General features: G+C 34.0%; 1 protein-coding gene across 1 annotated transcript in view; it reads right to left on the bottom strand.

Moving 5' to 3' along the window:
- LOC140446278 (uncharacterized) overlaps positions 1-26857 on the bottom strand; it is a 167067-nt gene that overhangs the window by 82667 nt on the left and 57543 nt on the right. The window contains exons 7-9 of the mRNA XM_072538816.1: positions 26396-26628; positions 15095-15268; positions 14292-14471 (exon numbers count right to left, since the gene is read on the bottom strand). Of these exons, the coding sequence (XP_072394917.1) occupies positions 14292-14471; positions 15095-15268; positions 26396-26628 (587 nt within the window). The remainder of the gene's footprint in view (positions 1-14291; positions 14472-15094; positions 15269-26395; positions 26629-26857) is intronic.

Below are 26857 nucleotides of genomic sequence, written 5' to 3'. Positions count from 1 at the left end.
CCCCCACCTGGTAAGAGATGTAACAGAACAAAAAATCTTAAAATTAGGCCAATACGTGGAGGTGAACTTCCAATTAATCCAATCGATGGTCTAGAAAAAAGTGTTACAACAATACAGAAGGATGATTTTCCAAACCGTTTAAATATTTACTCATAGCTCATATTTATTTGGGATTGTAGACTAGGGTAGAGACAAATCTTTAATTATTAATATATTTTGCGAAAGAATTTTGTCTATAATGAAAAAATACGTTTGATTTCTTTTAATTTTAAAATTATTTAAGTTTTTACTACGAGTAGGTTAAAAAGATTTGTTCATTATGTTGATTTTTCTTCTTTAATCATATTTTTTGGTGATATGTAGCTACTAAGTAACAAAATGTAACTTCTTTTTACACATACTCATTAGTTAGTGTGTGTATTTTTTTCTATTTATAATTGAATCTTCTTTTAATAAAACGATATGTCTTGATCTTCTATCCGTGTCATTTCTTTTCTATTTGTTCCATTACATTGGATTACACATTTATTTAAAAAACAATATAAAACCACATTTAGTGTTATCTTCATTCTAACTATCAAATGTTTATTTTAGTTTTCAAATTCTCGTCCTAATATTTGAATCGTCTTTTTCAGAAACAACATGCTTCAACGCAATGTTCTAAGCAGAAACGACATCAGTCTCGACTTGCTGCAATAAACTACAGCTTAATATAAATATCTATTCCATTCGAAAACCACGTGAGTCAACGACTGATGTTGTTTCGGCGCGGAATTGCCATTTGTAAACAAAACGATCAAGATGGCTGCAATAAATGGCACGAATACCTAATGATCTGAATTTAGAAAAAAGTAAAAAAGAGGTAATAAAGACCCCTTACTTTCTGACTTCATAATAAGTCAGGAATTATTAAGAAAGCGGGGCTATGTGGGGAAGAATATGAAAATTATAAAGGTAATGTTGTACCTGAAAGAAAACCAGGAGGAGACTGTCGGTAATTTTTAAGGTTAACCCATTAGCGCCCACCGTTACTATATGGTAACGTAAAACACATGATTTTAAAAAATTCTGCGGTACGCCCATGGAACTAGTCTGCGACATATTTTGAAAACTATCGTTTCTAGGAATACTTCAGGCACCCATAAAACGTAACGGATTCGTATTTTAGTCTTCTCTCAACCGTCGAGAGATAATCATATGACAGTGTGGTTTGAGTTTATAGAAAAAGATGGACGTCCGTTTTGCGTAAGTAATTTTTGACAGTCTTCTAGTAACTATATTTGCATATTTAAAAAAAACTAAGTTTATTATACTCCAACTTATTATAAATTGTTGTATTTTATCAACAATTAAATGTAGCGAATTTGATAGGAATAGTCAAAGTACGCCGTTACCATATGGTTGCGGTGGGCGCTTACGGAGTGATAATTTAATTTTTTTTTCAGTCGTGGATTTTCGTTAGCAGAAGCGCTAGATATGGTTTACGGTGACGAAAAATTAGCTGAGCAAGTCGATAATATTTTTATAACACCGCCAGATGTAAATGGTGCTGATACAGACGAGGATTCTGCGAATGAAGATGAAGGTTGATTCATAAATAACCTAACAGGTGCTTAGTTGTACAAATAATGATATACGTACATATTATAATTGTTTATTTTTACAGGTAGGCAGCTACGAGCGCAAGCAGAAATACAACTTTCTAGCAACGAAAGGATCGGTACTGACAATGAAGAAGTGCAGACAGATGTAAGTATAACCAGTAATTTTTTAATTTGCTTAGGTTTAAAATTTCTTTCTATTACAGTTACAAGCAGTAGTGGAAACACTCGAAAGAGAAACTTAGAGCATCGTTTCAACTATGGCAAAATGAAAGAAAAGATGTATTAATGAAAAACTGTGCTTGGGTTCAAGGAGACTTACAGTCTGCAAGTTTTTCGTTTCCAGAAGAAGATTATTCTAGGTATGAAAATCTATCATGTCTTGATATGTTCAGTATATTTTTTGATGATGAGACAGTAAACTACTTAGCGGAAGAATCCCAACGATATGCACAATTTGTAAACCAAACTGACCCATGCATTACATCTGGAGAAATACGTTGTTTTATAGGTATTCTCCTGCTATCGGGGTACAATCCATTACCATCGAAGAGAATGTATTGGGATACTCATGATGATGTAGAGAACACTTTAGTTTCTAATTCAATGAGACGAAATAGATTTCTGCAAATTCAAAGGTTTTTGCATTTCGCAGATAATACAAAGCCTAATATTAGTGACAAAGCATGGAAAATTCGACCATTGATTGACAGAGTAAAAACAAAATGTCTTGAAAATTTTGTTCCAACAAAAAATCTATCATATGACGAGTCTATGATAAAGTATTATAGCCGCCATCAATGTAAACAATTTATACGAAATAAACCAATCCGCTTTGGTTATAAAATGTGGTCGCTAAATACTTCTACTGGATATCTGGTAAACTTTGACCTATACCAAGGAAGAAATCCACGTTCAAATGAACAATACGATAAACTTTTTGGCAAGTGTTCATCCCCTTTGGTGCGAATGCTTGAAGAGATAAATCACTCAGATTTACACTACAATTTACACGTTGACAACCTATTTTCAGGATTTAATTTATTTAGTTACCTACGATTTTTGGGGTACGGCACAATTGGAACAATTAGAGAAAACAGAATTCCATCTAGCTGTCCCTTGGAAAAAAAGAAGGAGTTTTCTAAAAGAAATCGTGGCTATTCACAACATAAAATAGAAAAAAACAGCGGTATCTTACTGGTGCGATGGAAAGATAACTCTGTTGTCACAATGGCATCTACGAGTTGTGGTGGTTCAGCATTGGGCACGGTAAAAAGATTTTCTCATGAAGAAAAACGCCATATTCAAGTAAGTCGGCCTCACTGTATTGCTGAATACAATAAAAATATGGGGGGTACCGACTTGATGGATCAAGGTGTTTCAACCTACCGAGTAGCAATTCGCAGTAAAAAATGGTACTGGCCAATTGTAACATGGTTGTTGGATGTTGCAGTCCATAATTCATGGCATTTATATAAAAAAAATAAAAAAGATATATCCTTGCTATCGTTTAGGAGAGAATTGGCCCAAGTTCTTCTCGCAAGATATGGAAGTCCTCCCTTATATACAGGAAGACCTACTCTACATAGACAGAACTTGCCAGATCTTCGTTTTGATCGCATCGATCATTTCGTTACACCAAGCAGTAGAAGGCGATGTGCTGGTGAAGGATGTACAACATCTGGACGAACAATGTGCCAAAAATGCAACGTTGGTTTGTGTGTTAATTGTTTTATAGGATACCACACCAGACGATAAAAATATTCTCAAATAAATATTTTAAAAAAAAATAAAAATTTTTATTTCAACGATCCTAAAAATTCCTTAAGCGCCCAGCGTTACCATATGGTAACACCATGTAATTTTTTTAAAAAAGACATGAAACCGAAAAACTTATTTTTTTGGATTAAATTATTAACATTTTCATCTAATTAACCCTAAAAGTAAAGATTTAAAAAAAAAACTTGGGCGCTAATGGGTTAAGATAGTTTTAAAACGCAAAATTATTATATATTTTTTGTAGTTGTCGCTTGAAGTGCTTTGAGAAAATTAATGCGGAAGTAAGGACTGAAATACTTGCTAAATTCAGAAGCATGCTTACCAAGAATGCACAAGATTCATACTTACAAGCTCTTACAAGGGCTTATGTTAAAGTATGAAGTAAAAAAGAGACGACCTCGAAATAACACTAGTTACTCCGTGACAGGCTCGGGTGGCAAAATTATTGTTTGCAAAAAAACTTTCATGGGAATTCACACTGTGAGTCATGAAACAATTCGAAGAATTTGAAAGCTTCTTGTACGTAGAAAAACACCACTAGATAAACGTGGAAAAAATATTTTAGGGAATGCTAAGTTTGAAAATTTAATAGAACAGATTAAGATTTCACATTACACAGGGAAAGAGAAGCATTACTTAGACAAAAAATTGAATGAGCGAATTATGTATGACCTATTTTGTGCCAAATTTCCTGATAATAATAATAATTTACAGAATTATTTGTACATAAAAGACGAGCAAAGTAGTTCTACAATAAAATGGCAGAAATTGCAGAGATATGCAAGACATATGCCACAGTATGCGGCTTGGCGTTTGATTATATATGCAAAATCTTCAACTTCCACTTATTCCTGTACAGGAGACTTTTACTTACGTCAACTAACCTACAACGCCTTTGGAATTCACAATATGCAAAAAAACAAGGGATGTTTTACACCTACCACGAAGGTCAAGCCAGAAAGAGTCTTAATGAAGTTGCTTCATTTCTTATGGATTATATCAAGTCTGAAGTACCTACTGCTGTGAATTTTCAGTTATTTTCTGACAGCTATGCCGGTCAAAACCGGAATCATACTGTAGTGAGATTTCCACTTTCGTTAGTAGATACTGAAAGTTCTAAAACCATAAACTAGTACTTTCCACAACGTGGCCATTCCTTTTTGACGAACGATAGAAACTTTGTGGCAATAAAAAACTTTGACCGTGTCTACCACCCAAAAGAATATATAGAAATGATAGTAAATTCTACACGACACAAAAAGTTTCTTGTAAAAATGGTGGAAACATTTTGAATACGTTTGAATACACGAATAGTTTTGAATTTAAAAAGTGGTGGTCTAATCATTACAAAAAAAAAGTGTTTGTCTACCGACTCAATGTGCAGAGTCCATTGTCCAAGAGAAGGATAAAAAAATCACTTTGCAGATTTCAAACTACTACCAGTTATTTTATTCTCCAAACCAACCGGGGACTATAACAGTATCGGAATATATTAATGGTTTTATCACTAACAACTTTAAACTTTCCGAGTTCCTACATTTCCGGAACTCATAGAAGCTACAAAAGCTCTGTTTAAAATGGGAACAAGAAGGAGATTTCACCACAACAAAAGGACTTCTGCAGGGTTGTTCCACATCTCCAACCCTATTCAAAATATACTTAGAGAAAGCTTTGACTACATGGAAAATAAAATGCGAAGGCATGGGAGTACCAGTACGGAACGAATACCTATATACGTTAAGCTTTGCAGACGATCAAGTAGTGATTGCACAAGACCAAGACGACCTCAGCTACATGATGAAAAGACTACAAGAAGAATATGCCAAGGCTGGCCTAGATATTAACCTCGCAAAAACAGAGTACCTATCTACAAGTGAAGAAGACATAGAAGATATAAAGATTGATGACAACGTAACAATCAAAGGAAAGGATAAATTCAAATACTTGGAGTTTATAATCACAACAAAAGGCAACAACAGAGGAAGAAATTACACAAAGATAAGGACAAACAAGAATAGCAATCCGACAACTTAACTCAGTATGGTGGGATAGACACCTAAATATGGAGACAAAAACACAAATTTATAAAACATTAGTGCGAAGTATTATGACATATGGGGCTGAAAATTGGACCATAAACAAGAAAAACAGCAGTAAGATAGTAGCAACAGAGATGGAATGCCTGCGAAGATGCTGCAGAGTAACAAGAATGGATAGGAGAAGTAATGACGAAATAAAGCAAAGAATATCAATAGAAACAGACATACTAACATATATAGAACAAAAAAGACTAAAGTGGTATGGACATGTAAGAAGAACTAGCGACAGTAGATGGATAAAGAGAATAACCGAATGGAGCCCCATAGGAAGGAGGAAAAGAGGACGACCCCGAAAATCATGAAGGAACAAAGTAGACGACGAAATGAGTAAGAGAGGCCTAAACGATGGAAAACTAAACTTAAAATAAGTGATAGAATTCCATTTTTGCCAACAGTTCTGACCTATCCGGATGATAAAGTACCAATTAATAAAGAAAATTGAAGATATATGGACTACATACCAGAGGAAAAAGATCATTTTTTCAAGAGATTATGCACTGGCCTACTACTGATGCAATTAATGATGATTAATGCTTATACCTTGTTTCACAGACAACAAAATTTTCAAAAAAAATATTTGTTTTTATATATTATTATTATATATTATTTTTATAAAAATATTTTCTCTTCTGAAACAACATAAGTCACTTTTTTTAAAACCATAATAGGACTCAGTAGCGCACCTACAATTTGCCTCGGGGGGGGGGGGTCTGGTTGGTCACCAAATTGTTTTTTTATGATGTTACCTCCATTTTGAGTCCTTAAAATGTGTAAGTAACAGTGTTGGAATAGGGTCCTGGGGGGGGGGGGGGGGTTTAGGTGGGCCACTGATAGGACTTAAGGAAAAACTTAAGAAATGTACAGGATAGTGAAATATTATATATATAATTTAGCTCTCCAGGTCTAGAAGGCCCATGGCTTGGGTTACTATTCTTTTCCATTCTTCTCTGTTTGTTGCTTTATTTTTCCAGTTTGGTATTTTAAGTTTTTCTGTCTTTTTCAACATTCTTCTTCCACCTGGTTTTCGGTCTGCCTTTCTTCCTTTTCCCTCCTATTCCTCCCATTAGCATTCTTTTTGGCAGTCTCGTGTTTTTCATCCTTTGGATGTGTCCCAACCATCTCAGTCTTTGTGACTTTATGAACCCTACGATATTCGGCTCTCCATACATCTCCTCTAATTCCATATTTGGTCTTTTTATCCATATACCATTCCATAATTTACCTCCAAATATTTTCCTGAGGACTTTTCTTTCCCAGACTTGCAGCAAAACTTGCTCGGATTTGTTCATTGTCCATGTTTCACTGGCATATAATACAATAGGTCTTATTACAGTCTTATATATTCTTATCTTAGCCCTTCTAGATATGTTTTTGCTTCTTAATAAATTGTTTAGTGCAAAAATACAACGGTTACCGGCCATAATTCTCGCTTGGATTTCTTCCTTCATATTTGGTCTTCTCGTGAATGTCGCTCCTAAATACTGGAATATTTCTACTTATTCGAATTTATATGTTTTTTCATCTGTTATTACTGTCAGATATTGTTGTTGTAGGTAATCTCTTTCTGTCCATTCCATATATTTGGTCTTTTCTTCATTTATGTACATCCCTTTATTTCTCGCTTTCATTTCTAATCTTTTTATTATTTCTTTTAATTCTTGCTTACTTCTGGCTATCAGTACAATGTCGTCAGCGAATGCTAAGCATTGGTGTTTTCTTTGATATATAAGTCCTGACCTGTTTATTCCAGCTTCTCTGATGGTAACTTCGAGGACGATACTGAAAGTGAAATATTATTGCAATAATTAATTTTAAAGCAGTTTTTCTTACAGCGCTTTAAAAGAATTTTTTGTGATTTACTCAAAACTATAATTTATGACTCATGTTGTTTCTGAAATGACCGATTGATTTGTTTATCACACATACTGTTCCTTGTATATAAATACATGTTTAATACATTTGCTCTCAATTATTAATTTGTAAATTTTTATCCGTAATTGACGTATACCCATTTTAAATGTTATTTTGCTAGATTTTGTTACCTTGGTCTAATTTATGAAAAGTTATACAACACAGTTTTATAAAATTCTTTTTATGGAAAATAAACAAAATTACTTTGACATTAATAAAATCCAAATTTGTCACATGTTATGTTAAAATGATGAAATTTCAAAAGACCAAAAGGTTGTGAATAAAAATTTCTAACATCCTTCTGAAACGAACCGCTTCTGATTGTAACTAAAAACCGTATTCACGTCAAACGATACAGTACATTCTACTAAATAAATGTGCAGAATGTTACCACTTGAAAGACAACCGTTTTGAAGATATTTGAATTAAACTGATATAAAGGCGCCATCTTTTAAGAGTTCTAACTCTCTTAGAAATGACTTCTAGCTTTTGTATAAGTGAGTAGACCAAATGTAATGTTAATACATGGAAATTTAAAAAAATTAAGAAAATCATCCTTCATACTCTTTTTGCTATCAATCTATAACAGTATGTTTTTATAACAGTTATTCCAAGTTTTGTCCAGAGTGAGTTTTGGCGATCTTATTAGCATAATATTTCACGTTTTAAGGAGGGATTGGCAGGTACGAGAATATGTAGTAGGTAAAGTTCGCCTAAAAACCCACTAAACATTTAGAAATTATTAAAAACAGTGACTCTGTACATATGAAGAATTGCCTAATATCTAACGGATAGTACATAAAATTACATAAAATTAAAATCAAGTTTTACATAGATTATGAGAAAAGAAAGTGTAAAGTACATATTGAAAAACTATTTGGGTTCTTAAACCAAATAAATATATAACAATATATGAAGGCTAACTACCAACTTATTATTAATGCTTATGTCCCTATATCTCAGAAATCAACTGTTGGACATTGTAAAGGTTATAGGATACATATATTACAGAATAGAACTTGTAAATACAATACATTTTGGAGACGGCTATCACCGTATTCCCGTTCTCCTCCGCCAATCCTCCCGATCCAAGGCATGCTCCTCTTCCAAACCTCTCGATTCCATCACTCTTCTAATTCCTTCATTCCATGAGCGTCGAGGTCTACCTCTTTTTCTTCTTTCAGGAGGCTTCCATCTGTGAAGTTTTTGGGGCCAACGTTCGTCAGGTATTCTCAATAGGTGTCCAAACCATTTTAAACCTCTTCTTTCTATTCTATCAATGACCGTTTCTGTAGCATTTATGTTATTTCTTATAGATTCGTTGGTCTTCCTTTCCAGCCTTAATGTTCTAGCACTTCTTCTCAAATAATCCATTTCAACTGCCAACAATCGTCTCTTCAGGTCTGCATTGATTGTCCATACTTCAGAGCCATAACAAAGAACTGATTCAACCGTGGTTTGCCCTATTCTTTTTTTGTTCCTTTTGGAAATATTGCAATCCTACCATAAGAAGTTCAGACATCCTACAATTTTACGTCCCTGATTAATTCGGTGTTTCTCCCAATCCGTTCTTATCAATGAGTGCACCTAAATATTTAAATTTTTCCACTTGTTTGATTTCTATGTCCTGGTCTATCAACACTTCAAACTTTACATCTGAATTGATAACTAAATATTCTGTTTTCTTCATGCTGACTTGTAACCCGCATTTTACATCTTCCCTGTATAGACGCTTTATCATAAATTCTAGACCATAAAAATCTTGAGCTAGGACGAATTGGTCATCCGCAAAATTCAGGGAGTATGTCATTTCCTATGGGGATTCTCATTCTCTGGCAGTGGTTTTTCCAATTTTAGAGGGCTGCCTCATTGTATAAATTAAACAGTAAGGATGCCATATTGGTTATTCGATAATATACTTAATTATTGTGTGTTCTTAAGATGTTGTTGAACGTTATATGCAGTAGAATTTATGCGAATAAGAGTCACACGTAAAAAATGCCACACACAGTTTTCTTTCGTGATGGATGGATAAAAGGGAACCGCTATTTATCCTATAATATGTGCTTTAAAATTTACTACTTTAGTATTTTATTACTTTAGCTACAGAAAAACGTTTTAAATAATCAATTACCCGGATATTCTGGCTAAAATGAGACCATAGTGGCTACGGTATCAAAAGGGAATGGCAGATATCGAAAAAGCTCTACTATCGAAAACAGAGCATGATTATCAGCAAGAATATATTTAAGCAAAAACATAAATGCAACAGAAATAGAACCAGTGACAATATTCAATATAAAAACAATAAATTTTTAATAATACAAATGGCTCGTACTGGCTAATTGGCTTAGTTCCAGTGCCATGAAACAAAACACACATTAAGAACTTGTCCCAGTGTACCACAGTTATAAAGATAAAGTGTTTTAAAAAGTTTTATTCAAACTAGTAATCTTTTTAAGGGCTTCTTACTTAAACATTATTAAACGACTTGCATTTCTTCAAATTGACAAAAATAATATATTTCGTATATTTCTTTAAAGTATTTATTGTATGCGACTTTTGAAAATGCTATATATTAATATCTACTATGTCGATGATATCAGACAATTCTGCTGTAATATACTGCACATGCAAAACATTCTGAATTTTATTGCAGTGGTAATATATGATTTATATGTCGAGTATTATGTATAAAATACAGCGTAAGATTGGAATTTCCATACATGAATAGTTTAGAAATAAATAGTGAATTACTAGTTTAAGTAGTTTGGATACTAAGGGTAAAATATAACTATGGACACCTACAATTTCGAAAGTGTCAAAGAATTCCAGTATCTAGATGTCAATATAACTCACGACAACGTCCAGAAAGGTCACAGATTTCCATACATTACAAGATATACTGAAGTCACAGATGCTGTCGAAATCATAGAAGATCCAAATATACAGAACGGTGATTGGACCGGTCGTAACATAAGGCGCAGAAACCTGGACTATAACAAAACAAAACTAACTATTGTTAAGGAGTTGTTAAGGAGTTACACAAATCATTATCATCCAGCCTCAAGAGTCCACTGCTGAACATAGGCCTCTTCCTCATGTTTCCAACCCCGTCTATCTTGCGCCGCTCTCATCCAGTTTTTATTGAGCCTTCTTAAATCGTCAGTCCATCTTGTAGGTGGTCGACCGACGCTTCTCTTGTCTTCCCTTGGCCTCCATTCCAATAACCTCTTTGTCCATCGCCCATCTGTCATTCTGGCTATGTGTCCTGCCCATCTCCATTTTAGTCTGGCTATCTTCTCGAAGATTTCAGTCACTCCGGTTCTTCTCCTGATGTCTTCGTTGGTTATTCTGTCTCGCAGAGTTACTCCTAACATGGACAGCTCCATTCTTTTCTGCGTGACTCTCAGTTTGGTAGCTGCTGCTTTTGTTAAGGTAAGTGTTTCTGCTCCGTACGTCAAGACTGGGAGGACGCACTGATCAAATACCTTTCTCTTTAGGCATGTGGGCAGCTCACTTTTAAAAGTTTCTCTCAGTTTTCCAAATGCTGCCCACCCAAGGCCGATTCTTCTCTTCAGTTCATGAGTCTGGTTATCCCTGCCAATCATAATTTGATGTCCCACGTATTTATATCTATCTACGAATTCTATTTCTTTCCCACCAATACTGATGTTCTGGTTGGGTACCAAATTGGTCATGATTTTTGTTTTCGAGATATTTATATTTAAACCTACACTTTCTGTAGCCACAACGAGTTCCTGTACCATCTCTCTTGCCATACCTAGATCTTCAGCTATTATAAGTATATCATCGGCGAAACGTAAGTTGTTTAGATATTCTCCATCTATTTTTATTCCCTTTGTCATCCAATCCAAATTCTTAAAAGCATGTTCTAGCACCGTATTAAAAAGTTTAGGTGACATTGGGTCTCCTTGTCTAACCCCCGTTCTATTTTTATGCGATTACTGTTAGTATGTAATCTGACAGTGGTTGTTGCCTGCAGGTATACACAAAATACTGTAAAAAATATATAGCTCAAACTATTGCATTCGAACAAATGAAGAACTGGAAACCTTGTATAATTAACCACACCATCAACAACGTTAAAGCTTAGACACTGAGGTGGCAGGACATGTGCATAGAGCCGATGACTAACGGCTCATCAAACAGATATGACAGGAAAATTTGATCAGCAGGAGACTCATAGAGCCATGGGCTGACCTAAACTCTGTCTAAAAGATTTGCACGTCATAGGAATCGACAACTGGAGAAAAGATAAGATTGGCCGAAGTAGGTGGAGGCAAATCGCACGAGCAGCGAAGACCCACGAAGGCGCTTAAAAGAAAATTCACACACAGATAATAAATTAATAGCTTTATTATTTATCATTTACTAAATTTCAAGAAAAAATAATTTAATGACAAATTTTTTCACCAGTATTAAGCATTTTTAAGCGAAAATACACTAACCTTATCAGTTTATAAGTTCCCAATTTAGTTTTAATTTTAGGAAAATTAAAATTTAATACAAATCCCACGCAATATTGATTTTATCCTCTATTGATTCTTTGATATAATTTCCCTGAATTTTTCATGCCCATAAAAGTATTTGTGACATTTAAACTTCTTGAAATTATAATTAATGTTGTTGTAAACAGGAATTGGTATATTTGAAATGCAGGTATGTTTACTGTATTATCAGTTTGAATTATTATCTCCAGTATATATTGAGTGAAGGATAAATAACTTATTATAAAGAATAAAAAAATATTAAGAGAAACGCAATTTTTCATAGAGAGTGACTAACACAGTCTGAAGCCAAAACACAGAAGGAGTTGAGAGATTTAGAGAGGAAATGGGAAAAGGAAGAGACGCAAAAAACAAAAAAAAACTAGTAACGAAAAAGTATAACGACAAGAAAAATCTAATGACGAAACGGCATGAAATAGGATTTTAATTGGACAAGTGAATGTGAGGAACATCTTAACTTGACTTTATTTAGTATTACTTAAGCCAGGTTTACAAGTATCCAGTAACTGGCACCAGTCTTACTGGCATGCCAGTGCTTGACTAGGACAGCGCTGAACTGGCACGTTTACGCGTATTCCAGTAGCTGGTGCCAGTCTCACTGGCATGCCAGTTCCTACTTGGTAAAGTCAGTCGGTAGTTGTCATTGTCAGTGTCGTAATACTTTAACAAAAATAAAGTTAGAGCAAAAGCAGTTGAAGAAGCTGTTTAATACGTTGGAAGAAGAAGTGGTAAAGAAAAAAACGATTGTGAATAAGAAAATGGGTCAGTCTTTGTTGTTACAACAACTAAGAGTAGAAGATCGCACTTCAGTATTAACATACCGTCATGAGAGAGGTCTTATCGGCAAAAATCAAACTTGAAGTAAAGGCCGGCTTACACTTATCCAGTAACTGGCACCAATCGCATTGGTACGACAGCGCTGGCATAGTAGTGGCATCATGTTAACACTTTTTTGCGCGAGTCCCGGGCTTTTTCTAATAGAGAGCTGGTCTATTTTTTATGCCGGTGACCCTCGTCCGCGTCCCCTCTAACCCCGCACCAGTGGTTGTAAACACGTGTAATCATAGCACGTATTTTAGTCGCTGGCGTAACTGTGAAGAGTACAAAAAATGACTGACGTCAGTAGTAGGAACTGGAGTGTCAGTGAAACTGGCGCCAGCTTCTCGATACGTATAAACGTGTCTGCCAGCGCTGTCCTAGTCAAGCACAGGCATGCCAATTATTGGATAAACCTGGCTTACCATCGACTTACTTAGCTACTGGAATGTCTTACCGAAGCCTGAGTCTCTTGTACTGTGTGTCCAAACCTACCTATCTCAAAATTTATACAAAAAAGTGTACAGGACAATTTATGCAGCATTAAAACAATTTCTTCTCTTCTATTCCTTCTTAGCGCTGATGGGCGCATTTGTTTGTTTTTATACACTTCATATCGAATATCCCATAAACATTGTTGATCTCTATAAACTTGCAACTTTAACACATGTTTCGCTTAGTTTTCGGGTAATTTTTTATTTATTAATATCTTAGCAGTTTCCATTTCATAGCTCTATATTCGAGGCAGCGCTGAACTGGCGCAAACAAGTGTTTACATGATACCACTACCATGCCAGCGTTGCTGTGCCAATACGACTTGCGCCAATTACTGGATACGTATAAACCTGCCTTAAAGAAAAATAATATTTCTAAATAGTTTAACACTTTTTTCAAGGTATTGCTGCAATCTATATTATTTTTATTGCTTGCTTATATGCTTTAAACATTAGATTTTGAGGATACAGCATTTGGGTGATTAATTCATTTTGCATGTGCGATAACAATTACAATATTTTAGTCACCTAAGAATATACGAATATTAAAGATATTTGGTTTCTCTACTTATCCTTAAGATAACATCAGTCATACACAATGGTAACATTGTCAAAGTTACAACCTTTATTGCCTTTGTATTTCGTGGAAAGTTTAATTATAATATTTCTTTGAATATTTACATGACATAAAAAACATTGTTTAAAAATAATATTAAATTCTTCTTCTTGGAGTGTTTGCTCTCTATATGCTTTGCGGATGATTCTTAATCTTTCGTATGAACCGCTAACTTATTAAATGTGTCAATAAAGTGATGATGAAATATAATTGCCTTGAAAAAGAGCTTATATATTTTTTAAATCAACTCAAGATAATCTTGTTTAGATATCTATATACAAATAGATCTTGCACATAGCTTGAAACATCTTAAAAATGGTCATTGTAGATGACCATTTTTTCCATCATGTTTTGTATCATTATAAGTAATATATTTAAACTTTTCACAAATATCACGGCTTTAATCTACTCTAGGGGTTCATTGCCGTCTTATTTTTGTGGACTATTACTAAAATGTACACTGTGCTGAGAAAATCTAACGTCCGTATCAGAACCGGCTCTATCCGGATCAGTCTCCAAAGAATTTTGAGCGCGAGTAGGCTGTGGAGTTATCTGCGGGCTGACCTCAGGAGTTATGTGCGGAGTCCTTTGAGGAGTGTGCTGATGGTATCTTAAGGCAGTCCCTAGAATAGAAATCAAGTTTTATTAAACAGAAACATATTATCAAATAAATACTGCTTATAGCATTTAAAGCGAGTATAATATCCTATGCCTATTCTGGGATACAATTATTATTGACATTGTAAATAGGATATTTATATAGGGTGAAGATGTTTCGATTAGGCTTTTTTTATAATCTGCATTTTACCACTTTACTCCCTGTTTAAAAACCATTTTCTTAATCTATCGAAAGGCAGTTTAGGGCTTCAGATTAAAATATTCGTCGGCGACCTAAGAGAGATAAAAAATATAGATAATTGTATAACTTGATTAATAACCTAATTGACTAGCCTGGAACCGTTATCTATTATGAATATTGAGGAAGAATGATATTCGTATATGGTTCCTTCTTAGAGGTGTCCACTCGTCCTCTCGTGATGCACCAATCTAGAACCGAGAATGCCAAATAAACATCGAAGGCATTAGATGAAGCAAAAGCGAATACATCAACAAGCTTCTTGCAGAAAACAACATTGACATAGCCACAGTTCAGAAAACAGACACTGCTGAAGATTTAAATTCAACAGCGAAATTCCTTTAATATTTCCTAACTGAGAAACAAATTTAAATAAAAATCGTAATTTACCTGTAAGTCTTGAGTCTGAACTGATAGCCCTTTCCAGTTTATGTCTGGCTGGATTGCAGTCTCTTCTCCGTTGTCTGGATCTTGAGCCAATATCTGATGCATTCGAACTTCTTCGTTTTGTGGAGGAAGACCGGCAGTGAGTATAGTGGGTAGGTAATTGATGAGCTGAGCCTCCTACAAATATAAAAATATAATCATAAAAATTTCATCAACAAAATTTACATCGGATCGAAAAACTGTAAAACATATGTTCAATATTTTTTAAAAATCTATCGAATGACCGCAGTATCCTATTCCGTGAGGTGGAGAGGAAGGGGCGGGGTTGCAATTTTGAAATCTTAAATAGTATTTTGCATTTTGTATTCCAGATTTAAATTTCTTATGTTTAGTATTTTGAATTCGCATTGAAACAGTCAGAGCTGCCTTCTATAAACTACAGAAAATTCTGATTAATAGAGATATTACATTAAAATCAGATTAATACGCTGCTACATATTCTCCACATTGCTGTATAGCATGAAGAGCTGGACTCTTATAGCAATACTAATGAACAAAACTTGGAGGCTTTTGATATGTGGATTTACCGACGAATATTGCGGATAAGTTGGGTTGATCGAATAACAAATGAAATAATTTTACACCGAATAAAAAAGAGCTCAGAAATAACAAAAACAATAAAAATTCGAAAGTTACAATATTTCGGCCATGTAATGAGACATCCAGAGAGGTATAACCTTCTACACCTCATAATATAGGGCAAGATCGCCGGAAGAAGAGGCATAGGCCAAAGAAGAACATCCTGGCTCCAAAATCTCCGAGAGTGGTATCAAGCGACATCCGACAATCTAATTCTAGTTGCCGCAAACAAAGGTATTATTGCCCATATGATCGCCAACGTTCCATAATCGGACAGGGTACTAAAAGAAGAAAAAAAAAAAAGATCGAACGAGACCAAACACGACCACGTCCGACGCCTCTTCAAAGTGTGAGCTCCCTTGCCAGGGAGGAAGATGGTAAGAGCAGACGTCAGTCTGTGATTGCAGTTGTTTTTGTTTTGCGGAGATGGATAGACGAGTGGCTTGCTAAAAAGCAATAAAAAACAGATATAAGTGTGTGTATTGTTTTATGTTTTGTGGTGCGTGGTGGTGTTGGTGTTGAGACAAGTTGATAGCTATGCCACGCTCTTCTAAGGGGGTACCTTTCGCGAGTTACCAGCTATACTATAGGAACGGCTCTTTTCGATTGAGCATTTTGTCATGTAGATTGTTACCATCTACGATATCGTATTGGCGTTGCTTCTAGGATGTTGAAGTACTCATCAGGAAATTCGTTTCCAGCCAAGTTAAGAAGTTTGGCCTGGAGGAAGGGAACTTTCCTAGTGGGGTGCCTAGTGAGTATGTGTCCTAGGCGGTGGCAAGAAGTTTTTAAAACCTCGTTTGCTCTGATATTGGAGTTTGCTATGGTGCGAAGGACGTATCTCTTGCTGAGAGTTTGTATTCTGCTTTCAATAATTGATATGTTCGCCAGTTGGCGGATGAGTGCCGACGAAAAATCAGTACACCTTCTCATGATCTGTCTCAAGAGAAAGTTCAGTAGCCATAATGCAACAATTAAACAAGGTCAGGATAGCCTTAATGATTTCCAACCTCCAATAGGAGCGGCACAAGAAGAAGAATGGCATTCGTTTGGCGAATGTTCAGTAAGGAAAAAAGAACGGCCCTGTACTCAATAATAGGTCTGATGTAAGTTGTGTAGGTGTGAAGGAGAGTCTTGCTCTATATATCTCCCAAGGTTTGTCTGATAGGGCTTTCACGAGTCCAGTCCTTCTTCGCATTCTGTTTAGAGTGAAATTAAGTTCAGTCTCCCAATTGAAGTTCCTTTGAAATTGAACGCCCAAGTAGTTCACTGATCTCTGGAACGGGAGTCTAGATCCGTAGAGTTCTTGGACATCTGAAGAGGATGGCTTGTGGCTTGGTTGACTTAAAAGTGATTCTCCATTTGTTGCACCATTTGACGATTTTGCCAAGTTGGCCTTAAGACCTACTGAATACAGAGCAGTTTTGTCTACTGTGTCTGAGGCGAGCAGTGCTGAATCGTCGGCATAGAGGAGGGTAGTTTTATTTTGATCATAGGGGCGGGGGAGGTCGCTGTTGTAAACTGTATATAGGATTGGTGCTAAAATTGAGCCTCGAGGTACTCCAGCTTATTGTCCGATTGAAGAGATATGAGTGGATGGTTTTTGGAAAGGGACCTTTTTTATTTTGCCTTTTTATTAATTAAGCGTGAGATGAAGTTTGCTGCTTCTGTCAATGTATTTTAAGAGGAGTGTTTAGTTCTGAATCCGAATTGGAATTTCTGAATGATATTGTTTACGTCTAGGAATTATACAAGTTTCTCCTTTAAGATTCTCTCGTAGACTTTACCTAGAGTGTTCAGTAGAGAAATCCTTAGAAAAGTTCCTTAGAAAAACTAAGGAGTATCCTTAGTTTAGGGATCATGATTGTAGTGGCCAATTTCCAAGGAGTAGGAAAGTAACACAGTAGAAGGCATGCATTGATAATATTAGTAAGCAGCGGGATTATACTCTCTGGGAGTTTTTTGGGAGTTTGGGTTATCTGGTGTGATAAATGTTGCCTGAAATGTATTTTTGAAAGCTTCAGCTTTGTCTAATGGGTTTGATATGATTGCATTATCGATAACGAGATGAGAACGAAGCCTTGAATTTTGTTTAATTAGGGTTTTGAATTTATTTCAAATGGATTACAGAGGATCTCACAAAAGGAGAGAGAGAGAAAATGAAAGCTTTAAGAGATAAAGCAAGAGAAATGAGGGAAAATGGAAAAATGGTCAAAATAGGATACAATAAAATCACAGTAGATGGCAAGGAATGGAGATGGTGCTATAAAAAAGAAAAAGTAGTGGAAATAGAGAGTTCAAAAAACTACCAGAGCAACATAAAAGGAACCAAGGAGAGGTCAAGCAACGAATAGAGAAAGAAGAATTACAAAATTATCCGGACAATGATGATAAATGTTTAGTTTTAAGTAGTAATAGGAATAGGATTAGAAATGTAAATGATAAGTATGCCATTAGAAATTTGACTTGTGATAGGAATATGGGTATAAGGCTTACTAACAGTAGTGATAATATTATAGTTAGGGGGAATATCAAAAATGGGCATAGCATTAGTAATGAAGGTAGGGAAAAATTAAATATTAGCATTAGAAATAAAAACGGTAATGAAATAAATAACGGATATAATGTTAATACAAAAACCAGGGAGCATGAAATCAACGTAAACACCAATAATGGAGAAGAAGAATACAGTAATAAGGAAATACATCTTAACAAGACAAATCATATAGGAATAGCGACATGGAATGTGACATCTCTGACCGGCAAGGAAATAGAAGCTACGGAAGAAATGGAAAAAATGAACGTACAATTAATGGGAATAAGCGAGACAAAAAAGATAGGGAAAGGACACATCAATATCAATGAGAAATATAGTCTATATTATTCTGGAGTACCACAGGGTCACAGAGCAAAAGAAGGAGTCGGTATAATAGTTAATAAAAGAATAGAATCAAGAATAACAAACTACGAAGCAGTATCATCTAGAATAATCACAGCCCAAATAGAACTAAAAGACAAGATAGGAATAATACAAATATACGGACCAACAGAAGGTAATGAAGAAGAGATAATGATAGAATTCTACAACGAACTCCAAAACGCATTAGACAAATTAAGAGAGACAAGAGAAAAAATAGTAATCTTAGGCGATTGGAATTCAAGAGTAGGTAAGGATATTAACAGGGGATTAGGATGCATTGGACAATATGGGGAAGAAACATTAAATAGAAATGGAATTAAAATGCTGGAATTCTGCCAAACCAATGACCTGATAATAGGAAACACATTCAGTGAACAAACCATTAACGACAAATATACATTTGTGGCTGAAGAGAGAAATGCGAAAAGCTTAATCGACTATATAGTCTATACGAGAAACCTAGAACAAAATATAAAAAACATCTTAACGGAAAAGGAACCCGAACTGTCTACACAACACAGGATGGTCACTGCAAAACTGGAGGATGAAAAAATGGAGGAAGTGGAAAGAAAAGAGTACAAGAAAGTAAATGTAAACAAACTAAAGATAAAAAGTGTGCGAGAATTTTACACGGAGGAAACTAACAAAAGACTGAGACAAATAGAGCGCCAAAAAGAAACATGGACAATGGAAGAAAGATGGAATACATACAGTGAAGTATTAAAGACAACAGCAACTGAAGTGTGTGGAATCAAAAAATATAATAAACAGTTAAAAAGGACAAGGTGGTGGAATAAAGAAGTGAAGACAGAAATAAAAAAGAAGAAAATAGCATGGAAAAAATACCTCGAAACGGGATTAGAAGAAGATAAAGAAAAATAATATAGGCAGAGACGATTGGCAAAAAAGACAGTCACACAAGCAAAAACAAAAACATGGAAAGAATTTGGAGAAGAACTTCAGGAAGAATATATAACAAATAATAGAAACTTTTGGACGACAATACGACACATAAGGCAGGGAAAACGAAAGGAAATAAACGCAGTAAGAGATACTTCAAACCAAATACAAATAAGCCCAGAACAAATAGCTAGGGTATGGAAAGAATATTATGAGAAAAAATTTGATACCGAAGTGATAAAGGAAGACAATATAATCAATGAAGGCGAAGAAAACACAGAGCCAGAGCAAATAAGTAGAGAAGAAGTAATAGAAGGATTATCAAATATAAAAATAGGCAAGGCAGGTGGAGATGATGAAATTGAACCGGAAATGGTAAAATACATGGGAGAAGAAGGAATAAACTGGCTATGGAAAATATATAAAGAGGCGTGGGAAAAACAAACAATCCCTAAAGACTGGCAAAACAATATCATCGTGCCAATATACAAAAAAGGAGAACATGTAAACTGCGACAACTATAGGGCAATATGTCTGTCATCGGTGTGCTTTAAAATATATACGAAAATAATAGAGAAGAGACTGAGACAAGAAGTAGAAATGGTATTGGGAGAAGAACAAATGGCATTTAGACCGGGAAGACAGACAAATGACAACATATATAACATTAGAAACCTAATAGAAAGAAGCATAGATACGGGGAAAAACTAGTATTAGCATTCATAGACCTAAGAGCAGCATTTGACACGATAGAAAGACATATTATAGGGAAATGCTTGAGGACAATTAACGTACCTAATGCATTGATAAAAATTATAGAAAGTACTTACAAAGAGGTAAAAGGAAGGGTACAAATAACAGGGGAAAGATCGGAAGCATTTAATTGGAAGAGAGGTATTAAACAAGGAGATAGTCTCAGCCCTTTGCTATTCATAATAGTAATGAACGAATTAATAAGAAACACTAGAGTCAGAACTAATCAACTACAGACAATAATAGGTTACCGCAGATTACAACCGGTAACAATAGAGTCCTTAATGTATGCAGACGACATAGTACTAATAGCAGATTCCGAGAATAAAATGCAGAAACTAATGGATATATGGGTAGAACAAATAGAAGAACTTAAAATGGAGATAAACGAGGAAAAAAGTAAGATAATGATAATCAGCGGCAAAGGAGATAATGAAGATAATCAAATAAAGATAAAATGTAAAAACTCAGAATTGGAAATATTAACAACTTACAAATACCTGGGAAGTATAATAACTAATGATGGAAAAATAGACTGGGAAATAACAAATAGAGCAAAGAAATCAAACAAGTTATATTATGCGTTAGCCCCACTAATGGGAAAAAGAGAACTTCACGAGAAACAAGAATAAAAATATATAACACAATAGTGATACCGACTGTGCTCTATGCAAGTAAAAACTGGACAATTCTGGAAAAACATAAGAGCAGGATAAACGCAATGGAGATGAGACATCTAAGAAGGATAGCTGGAAAGACAAAATGGGATAGATTAAGCAACGAGACTATTAGGAGAATGGCCAACCAGGAACCGATAATGAACAAAATAGCAAAGAGACAAATGAACTGGTATGGGCATCTGATGAGGATGCAATCCAATAGAATAACAAGAAAAATTTATGAAGCAAAAAACATCGGAAAAAGAAAAAGAGGCAGACCAAGAAAAAAATGGATACAGCAAGTAGTAGAGGCGGGAAAACTTAAACAAAAATCACTCGAGGAATTGAAAATAATGGCAGGAAACAGAAAAGAATGGAAGAGGTGGGTAAATGGAAATTAAAATAGCTAGCCCAAATCCGACACCCTGTTAGGGTAAAAGGAAGGGGAGAAAGAAAGAAAGAAAGAATTTATTTCAAAATTTTTTACCATCTCTGTGATCCAGGTTTGGGGTAACTCGTCTCCACTGATGTTGTTTCAATTTGTTGATCTCTAGCCTTACGGAAGCTAAGAGATGATTGTATTTTGTTTTAATGTATGGGTCTCGGAATCTTTTATACTCTCTGATTAGTCTGGAGAGGGTGTCAACTTTGAAAACTTAAATAGAAACCACCATTTTTTATTGCAGATTCGGATTTTGCAAAAAATTTGTAACAAACTATATTCATTACCATAAAAATTAGTTGCCAAACCGTTTAACATTTAGTAGAGGAATTCCCAATTAGATCCTACAATGGCAATCCGTCCGATTTTTAGTTGCGACCAAAGAGTCAATTGAATATATTTTTTGTCAACTAAATGTTTGTTTATAAAAATTAAATATCGTTATTGGCCTCTTTACTTACATATACACACCTATACTCAAAACTTAACTGTGATGTAGCTATACTTTTTCCATCGTCAATTTGCCAAGCGTCGGCTTTTGAGGTTCTTTGATGTCAATGCCGACCATTGGCGTGGAAATTAAGAAAAGGGATCAGTTATCAAACGCATATTTCAAGAAAAATCATATAATTTTTATTAATTTTTACATAATTATATTCAGGAAAATTTCTCAATTTTTGGGCAGAAATTGTTTAAACAACTTTTTAAACAAATTCAAAATATCACCTTTTGTGCTCCAAAAAATATTTTTTAGGTTTTTGGGTGACTCTAAATAAGATCTATGTCATTTTTCTCAAAAGTTAATAGTTTTGGAGATATAGGCGATTTAAAATCCGAAAAATGCGATACCTAATATGCATTTTCGAGGCTTGAAAAATATGTAAATGAGTATTTTTGAGATTCAAGAGTATCTAAACTAAAGTATCAACATTGATTTTGGTGAGAAATCGGAGCAATATTTTCCGTAGCAGAAAAAGGTGATCTTTTGAATTTGAATTGTTTCCGGCAAAAATGTCCGGCACCCTTCAACCTTCGATTTGTTTAAACGGGGCATTTTTGAATAGGACTCTTCAAAGAACAGAATCAGTTTTTTTTTTCAAATGGGAGCGGGCTCACAACACCGAATAAATAACAAATTAATTCTTTCAAATTAAAGCTTGTTAATTTTAGTGATTTATAAGAATATTGGACTTATTATTTAGTTTTTACATAAACCATAATATTTTTTTACAATTATCTGTAAATAATGGCTCATTCTGTCAGAAAATTTTAAAAGATTGTCTATCCAGCAATTAAGATAGTCAACTGAAATTTAATTTTTAAACACGGCCTACTGTTAATGCACAAACAGGGTGAATCTTCAATATTTTGCTTCGAGTTAGAGATATCTGAAAAAGTTATTTGGAAAAGATGTTCCAAATATTATTATAACCCCACATAACAAAGTTTTATGTCAAAATTCGCACTTTTACTTTTTTCATTAATTGAAGAGCTTATTTCCAGTGTCTTAAATCCAAAATTTCGATTTTTTAAATTTTCTTTTTTTAAACTTTATAGATTTCTTCAAGTCTAGAATAAAGTTATATGTACCAAAACAACTTCTTATTTACCATTTAAAAGTGCATATGAAAATTGTAAAATTGTATAATTTGTATGTTAAATTTGTATGAAAATCTGTAATTTCATGGATTTCATTATATGGATGTAAGACACTTTGGAAATAAGCTCTTCAATTGTAGTCAGGATTCTAAAACGGACAGTTGGCTGTCCCGAGATGCATCTTTAGACAGCCAATTGTAGATTTAGGATCGAGATTACAAATAATACTGAAAAACTAAAATTGCGAATTTTGTCATGAAATTTGGTATGTGCGGTTACAATAAGTGGAACAACTTTTCCAAATAAGTTTTTCCGATTTCTCTAACGCGAAGCAAAATATCGAAAATTTACCCTGTTTGTGGATTCGCAGTAAGCCGCGTTTAAAATTTAAATTTCAGATGACTATCTTAAAAAAATGTGCACTAACAACATGTATGACTGTGCAAAATGTCAAATCTGTGTGTATTTTAGTAGCTGATATATAGAGTTGTCTTCATCTTAAATGCGACACACTGTATAATAATGAATACTAGTGTTCAAGATGCATGGCGATAGCTGTAAAGAAATTAATTAGAAGGACTGAAAAGAATCGTCAGTGTGCCTGTAAAATTGTAAACTGTTCGCTGAATAACGTCTTTTGCAGCAGTGTCAATCCTACCCAATTTTTTATTTGGTCGCTTTCGTTTTAAGGAATGATCTGTAACTGTGCCTAATTTAATAATTGTATATATCGTCTTATACCCGATTTTTTTAATACATGAATTCTCGAAACAATTGCATTATCAATTGTAAACTGTTCGCTGAATAACGTCTTTTGCAGCAGTGTCAATCCTACCCAATTTTTTATTTGGTCGCTTTCGTTTTAAGGAATGATCTGTAACTGTGCCTAATTTAATAATTGTATATATCGTCTTATACCCGATTTTTTTAATACATGAATTCTCGAAACAATTGCATTATCAATTGTAAACTGTTCGCTGAATAACGTCTTTTGCAGCAGTGTCAATCCTACCCAATTTTTTATTTGGTCGCTTTCGTTTTAAGGAATGATCTGTAACTGTGCCTAATTTAATAATTGTATATATCGTCTTATACCCGATTTTTTTAATACATGAATTCTCGAAACAATTGCATTATCAATTGTAAACTGTTCGCTGAATAACGTCTTTTGCAGCAGTGTCAATCCTACCCAATTTTTTATTTGGTCGCTTTCGTTTTAAGGAATGATCTGTAACTGTGCCTAATTTAATAATTGTATATATCGTCTTATACCCGATTTTTTTAATACATGAATTCTCAAAACAATTGCATTATCAGCCATCCCAATATTTTCTTTTTTCAAACACTCATACATATTTAAAACTATTCTTTGGGATTGTACGTGCAAATCTTTATTTTTTAATTCAGAGCTGTCATTAACATAATTGTCATTATTTATTGATAACACAGAAGTTGATGCATCTTAAAAAATGCCATCCTAGAAAAATATAATATTACTTATAACTTATATTACCTATACCTTATAAGCCTCCGCCTCTGCAAAAGGAAATATTTTAGGGTGTCGCATAGCCAGACAACAGGTGTTCATTAGAATTTACGGCCTTGCGCTTCGCGCTGTTGCCATAATGCATGAGTTTAAAATTAGTGAATATAACCTTAATACCATTATTAATATATCTGCAATTTTTCATGTTTCCAGGTAAGGTATAAAATCAATGAAATTTGGAAAAAAATAATACAATTCTTGAAACCGTTTTTGAGAACTTGGATTCTTAAAAGTTGTCTGATTTCTTAAAAGTCGATCATTATATCTATAAAAGTATTACCGCTAAATTCACCAACAGGGCAACGTCGAACGTTCAAATTCTCTCCAGACTACAATGTTGCCAATATTCGAAAATTACTTAGAATATAAGTAATATATATAAAGTTCACGGTTGCTTTAATTCATTAGTGAAGAGTCCATGTAAATATTAGTACCTAGTTAATTAATTTATATATATATTTTTTGAGAATATGTTCATATTATTTTTTAAGAGTGTTGTTCGTTGACTAGCAATTGAATAATAACGAATAGAGAATAGAGAATATTTTTTAAATATAACCTTAGGAATTTTAGGAAATATGTCTGACAACCTTGATTTGAAAGGCGGTCTCTTTGATACCAGAATAAGACATGTTTATGTTGGAAAATTATTAGTGGATGTACTATACACGATAAATAAATAAATTCGATATAGCAAGTTATGGCTTCTTAAAAAAGTGTTTCTCTAAGTCAAATATTAAGAAATATTTAACACAATCCTAAACGAATAAAGGATACTGGTAATCGTAAGTAATAATTTAAAGTAATACTTCTCATAGATAGAAAATTACGAATGAGAGTTGTATGTATATACTTTTTTACAGTTTATATTTATCCTTACATCCCAATTTAACTATTGTAATATTCATTCTAAATTGTTACACTTTAAGATTTTTGTTTAAGTTTCAAAGTCGTATTAGGGAGGCAAATATGAAACAATACTCCATTCATATTTAAATTTAAATGTTTTCATGAGTACAAGTGTACATAAATTTTTCATGCTGCTAAACACTGAATTCGTTATCCAACTTTGTTCGTATATTATCTTATTGTTCTGAAATAATTTGTGAAAAATTAGTTTAGAATATAATTATATAATTTCAACGTAATTGCCTAAATATAAACAGATTTCTCTCCTTAATAACAACGAGGCATAAGTTAGGGTTAAAGCTATAAATTAAATAAACAATAATACAACAATTATATAACTGTATACCTCGAATATCTCGTAAAATAACATTATCGTTTCAAATAAAGAGTACATTATTTACATAAAAATTGTTGGAGAATCGAAAAATTGCACTAAAATAGAAATTCCGCCAGTAGCGTAGAATTTGGGAGGGGTCTTCTTCTTCTTAAAGTGCCCTCTCCTCAATGGAGGTTGGCTACTACAATTTTAAAATCTTCTCTATCTTCAGCTGTTCTTATTAGCTGTTCAAAATTTAGCCCTGTCCATTGTCGGATGTTTCTGAGCCACGATGGGAGGGGTCAACCTTTCACTATCCTCTGTCGTACGACTCTGGTCGTAGCTAGAAACATTTATTTTACATAATTTAGTAGCGTGTACAGTACCTTCACTTCCTGCCCAATACGATAAGGATATGCCAAGTAGTTTTAAAGTACTGGGTACAAATAGTTTTTAAATTTTTAAATAAAACCCTGTAACTCAGTAAAGACTCCAAATTTTATTTAAGATATTTGGCGTAAATCTTTCTATTTTGAGCTTAGGAATCTTCAGTTAAAATATTTTCAGTTATTAATGAAACATCGTGAATATTATTCAGTAAAAATAAATTTATTTACTCACCTCTTCTGGAAGTATCTTTCAAACTCTGTGTCGTCAACTTCACTGAACAAGAATGTGAACTTCTTCTAACATTATTGTCGTTATTATGGTTTGCTTCTTCTTCTACTTTTCTCTGTCTTTTTAAAGGATTTCTTCGCCTGTCTCTAACACGTAAAGTTACAGGGCACTCTAAATGTAAATCCATCGCCATAGATCCTTGGCTACCACCAGGGTGAAGAGAATCATTACTATGTCTAGAATTTATCGAAATATTAATTTTATATTCTTAATTTAAGATACAATTTTAATGTTTATGTTCAAAAAGATCTTCTTCGTTATCCAAATGACGAAAAAATAGCAAAAAAAAGTATATAAACTCACAGCACAGAGAAAAACCAAAGTAAGCATATTATTTCCAATTTTTATTGTGAATCAATCACAATTAAAGCTTAAAATTCCTTTATTTCGATATGTAGATTTCCA

Source organism: Diabrotica undecimpunctata, chromosome 7 (genome assembly GCF_040954645.1).
Source record: "Diabrotica undecimpunctata isolate CICGRU chromosome 7, icDiaUnde3, whole genome shotgun sequence".
Classification (NCBI taxonomy): domain Eukaryota; kingdom Metazoa; phylum Arthropoda; class Insecta; order Coleoptera; family Chrysomelidae; genus Diabrotica; species Diabrotica undecimpunctata.
The sequence above is the reverse complement of the archived record's forward strand: the minus strand, read 5'-3'. Positions and strand labels throughout refer to the sequence as shown.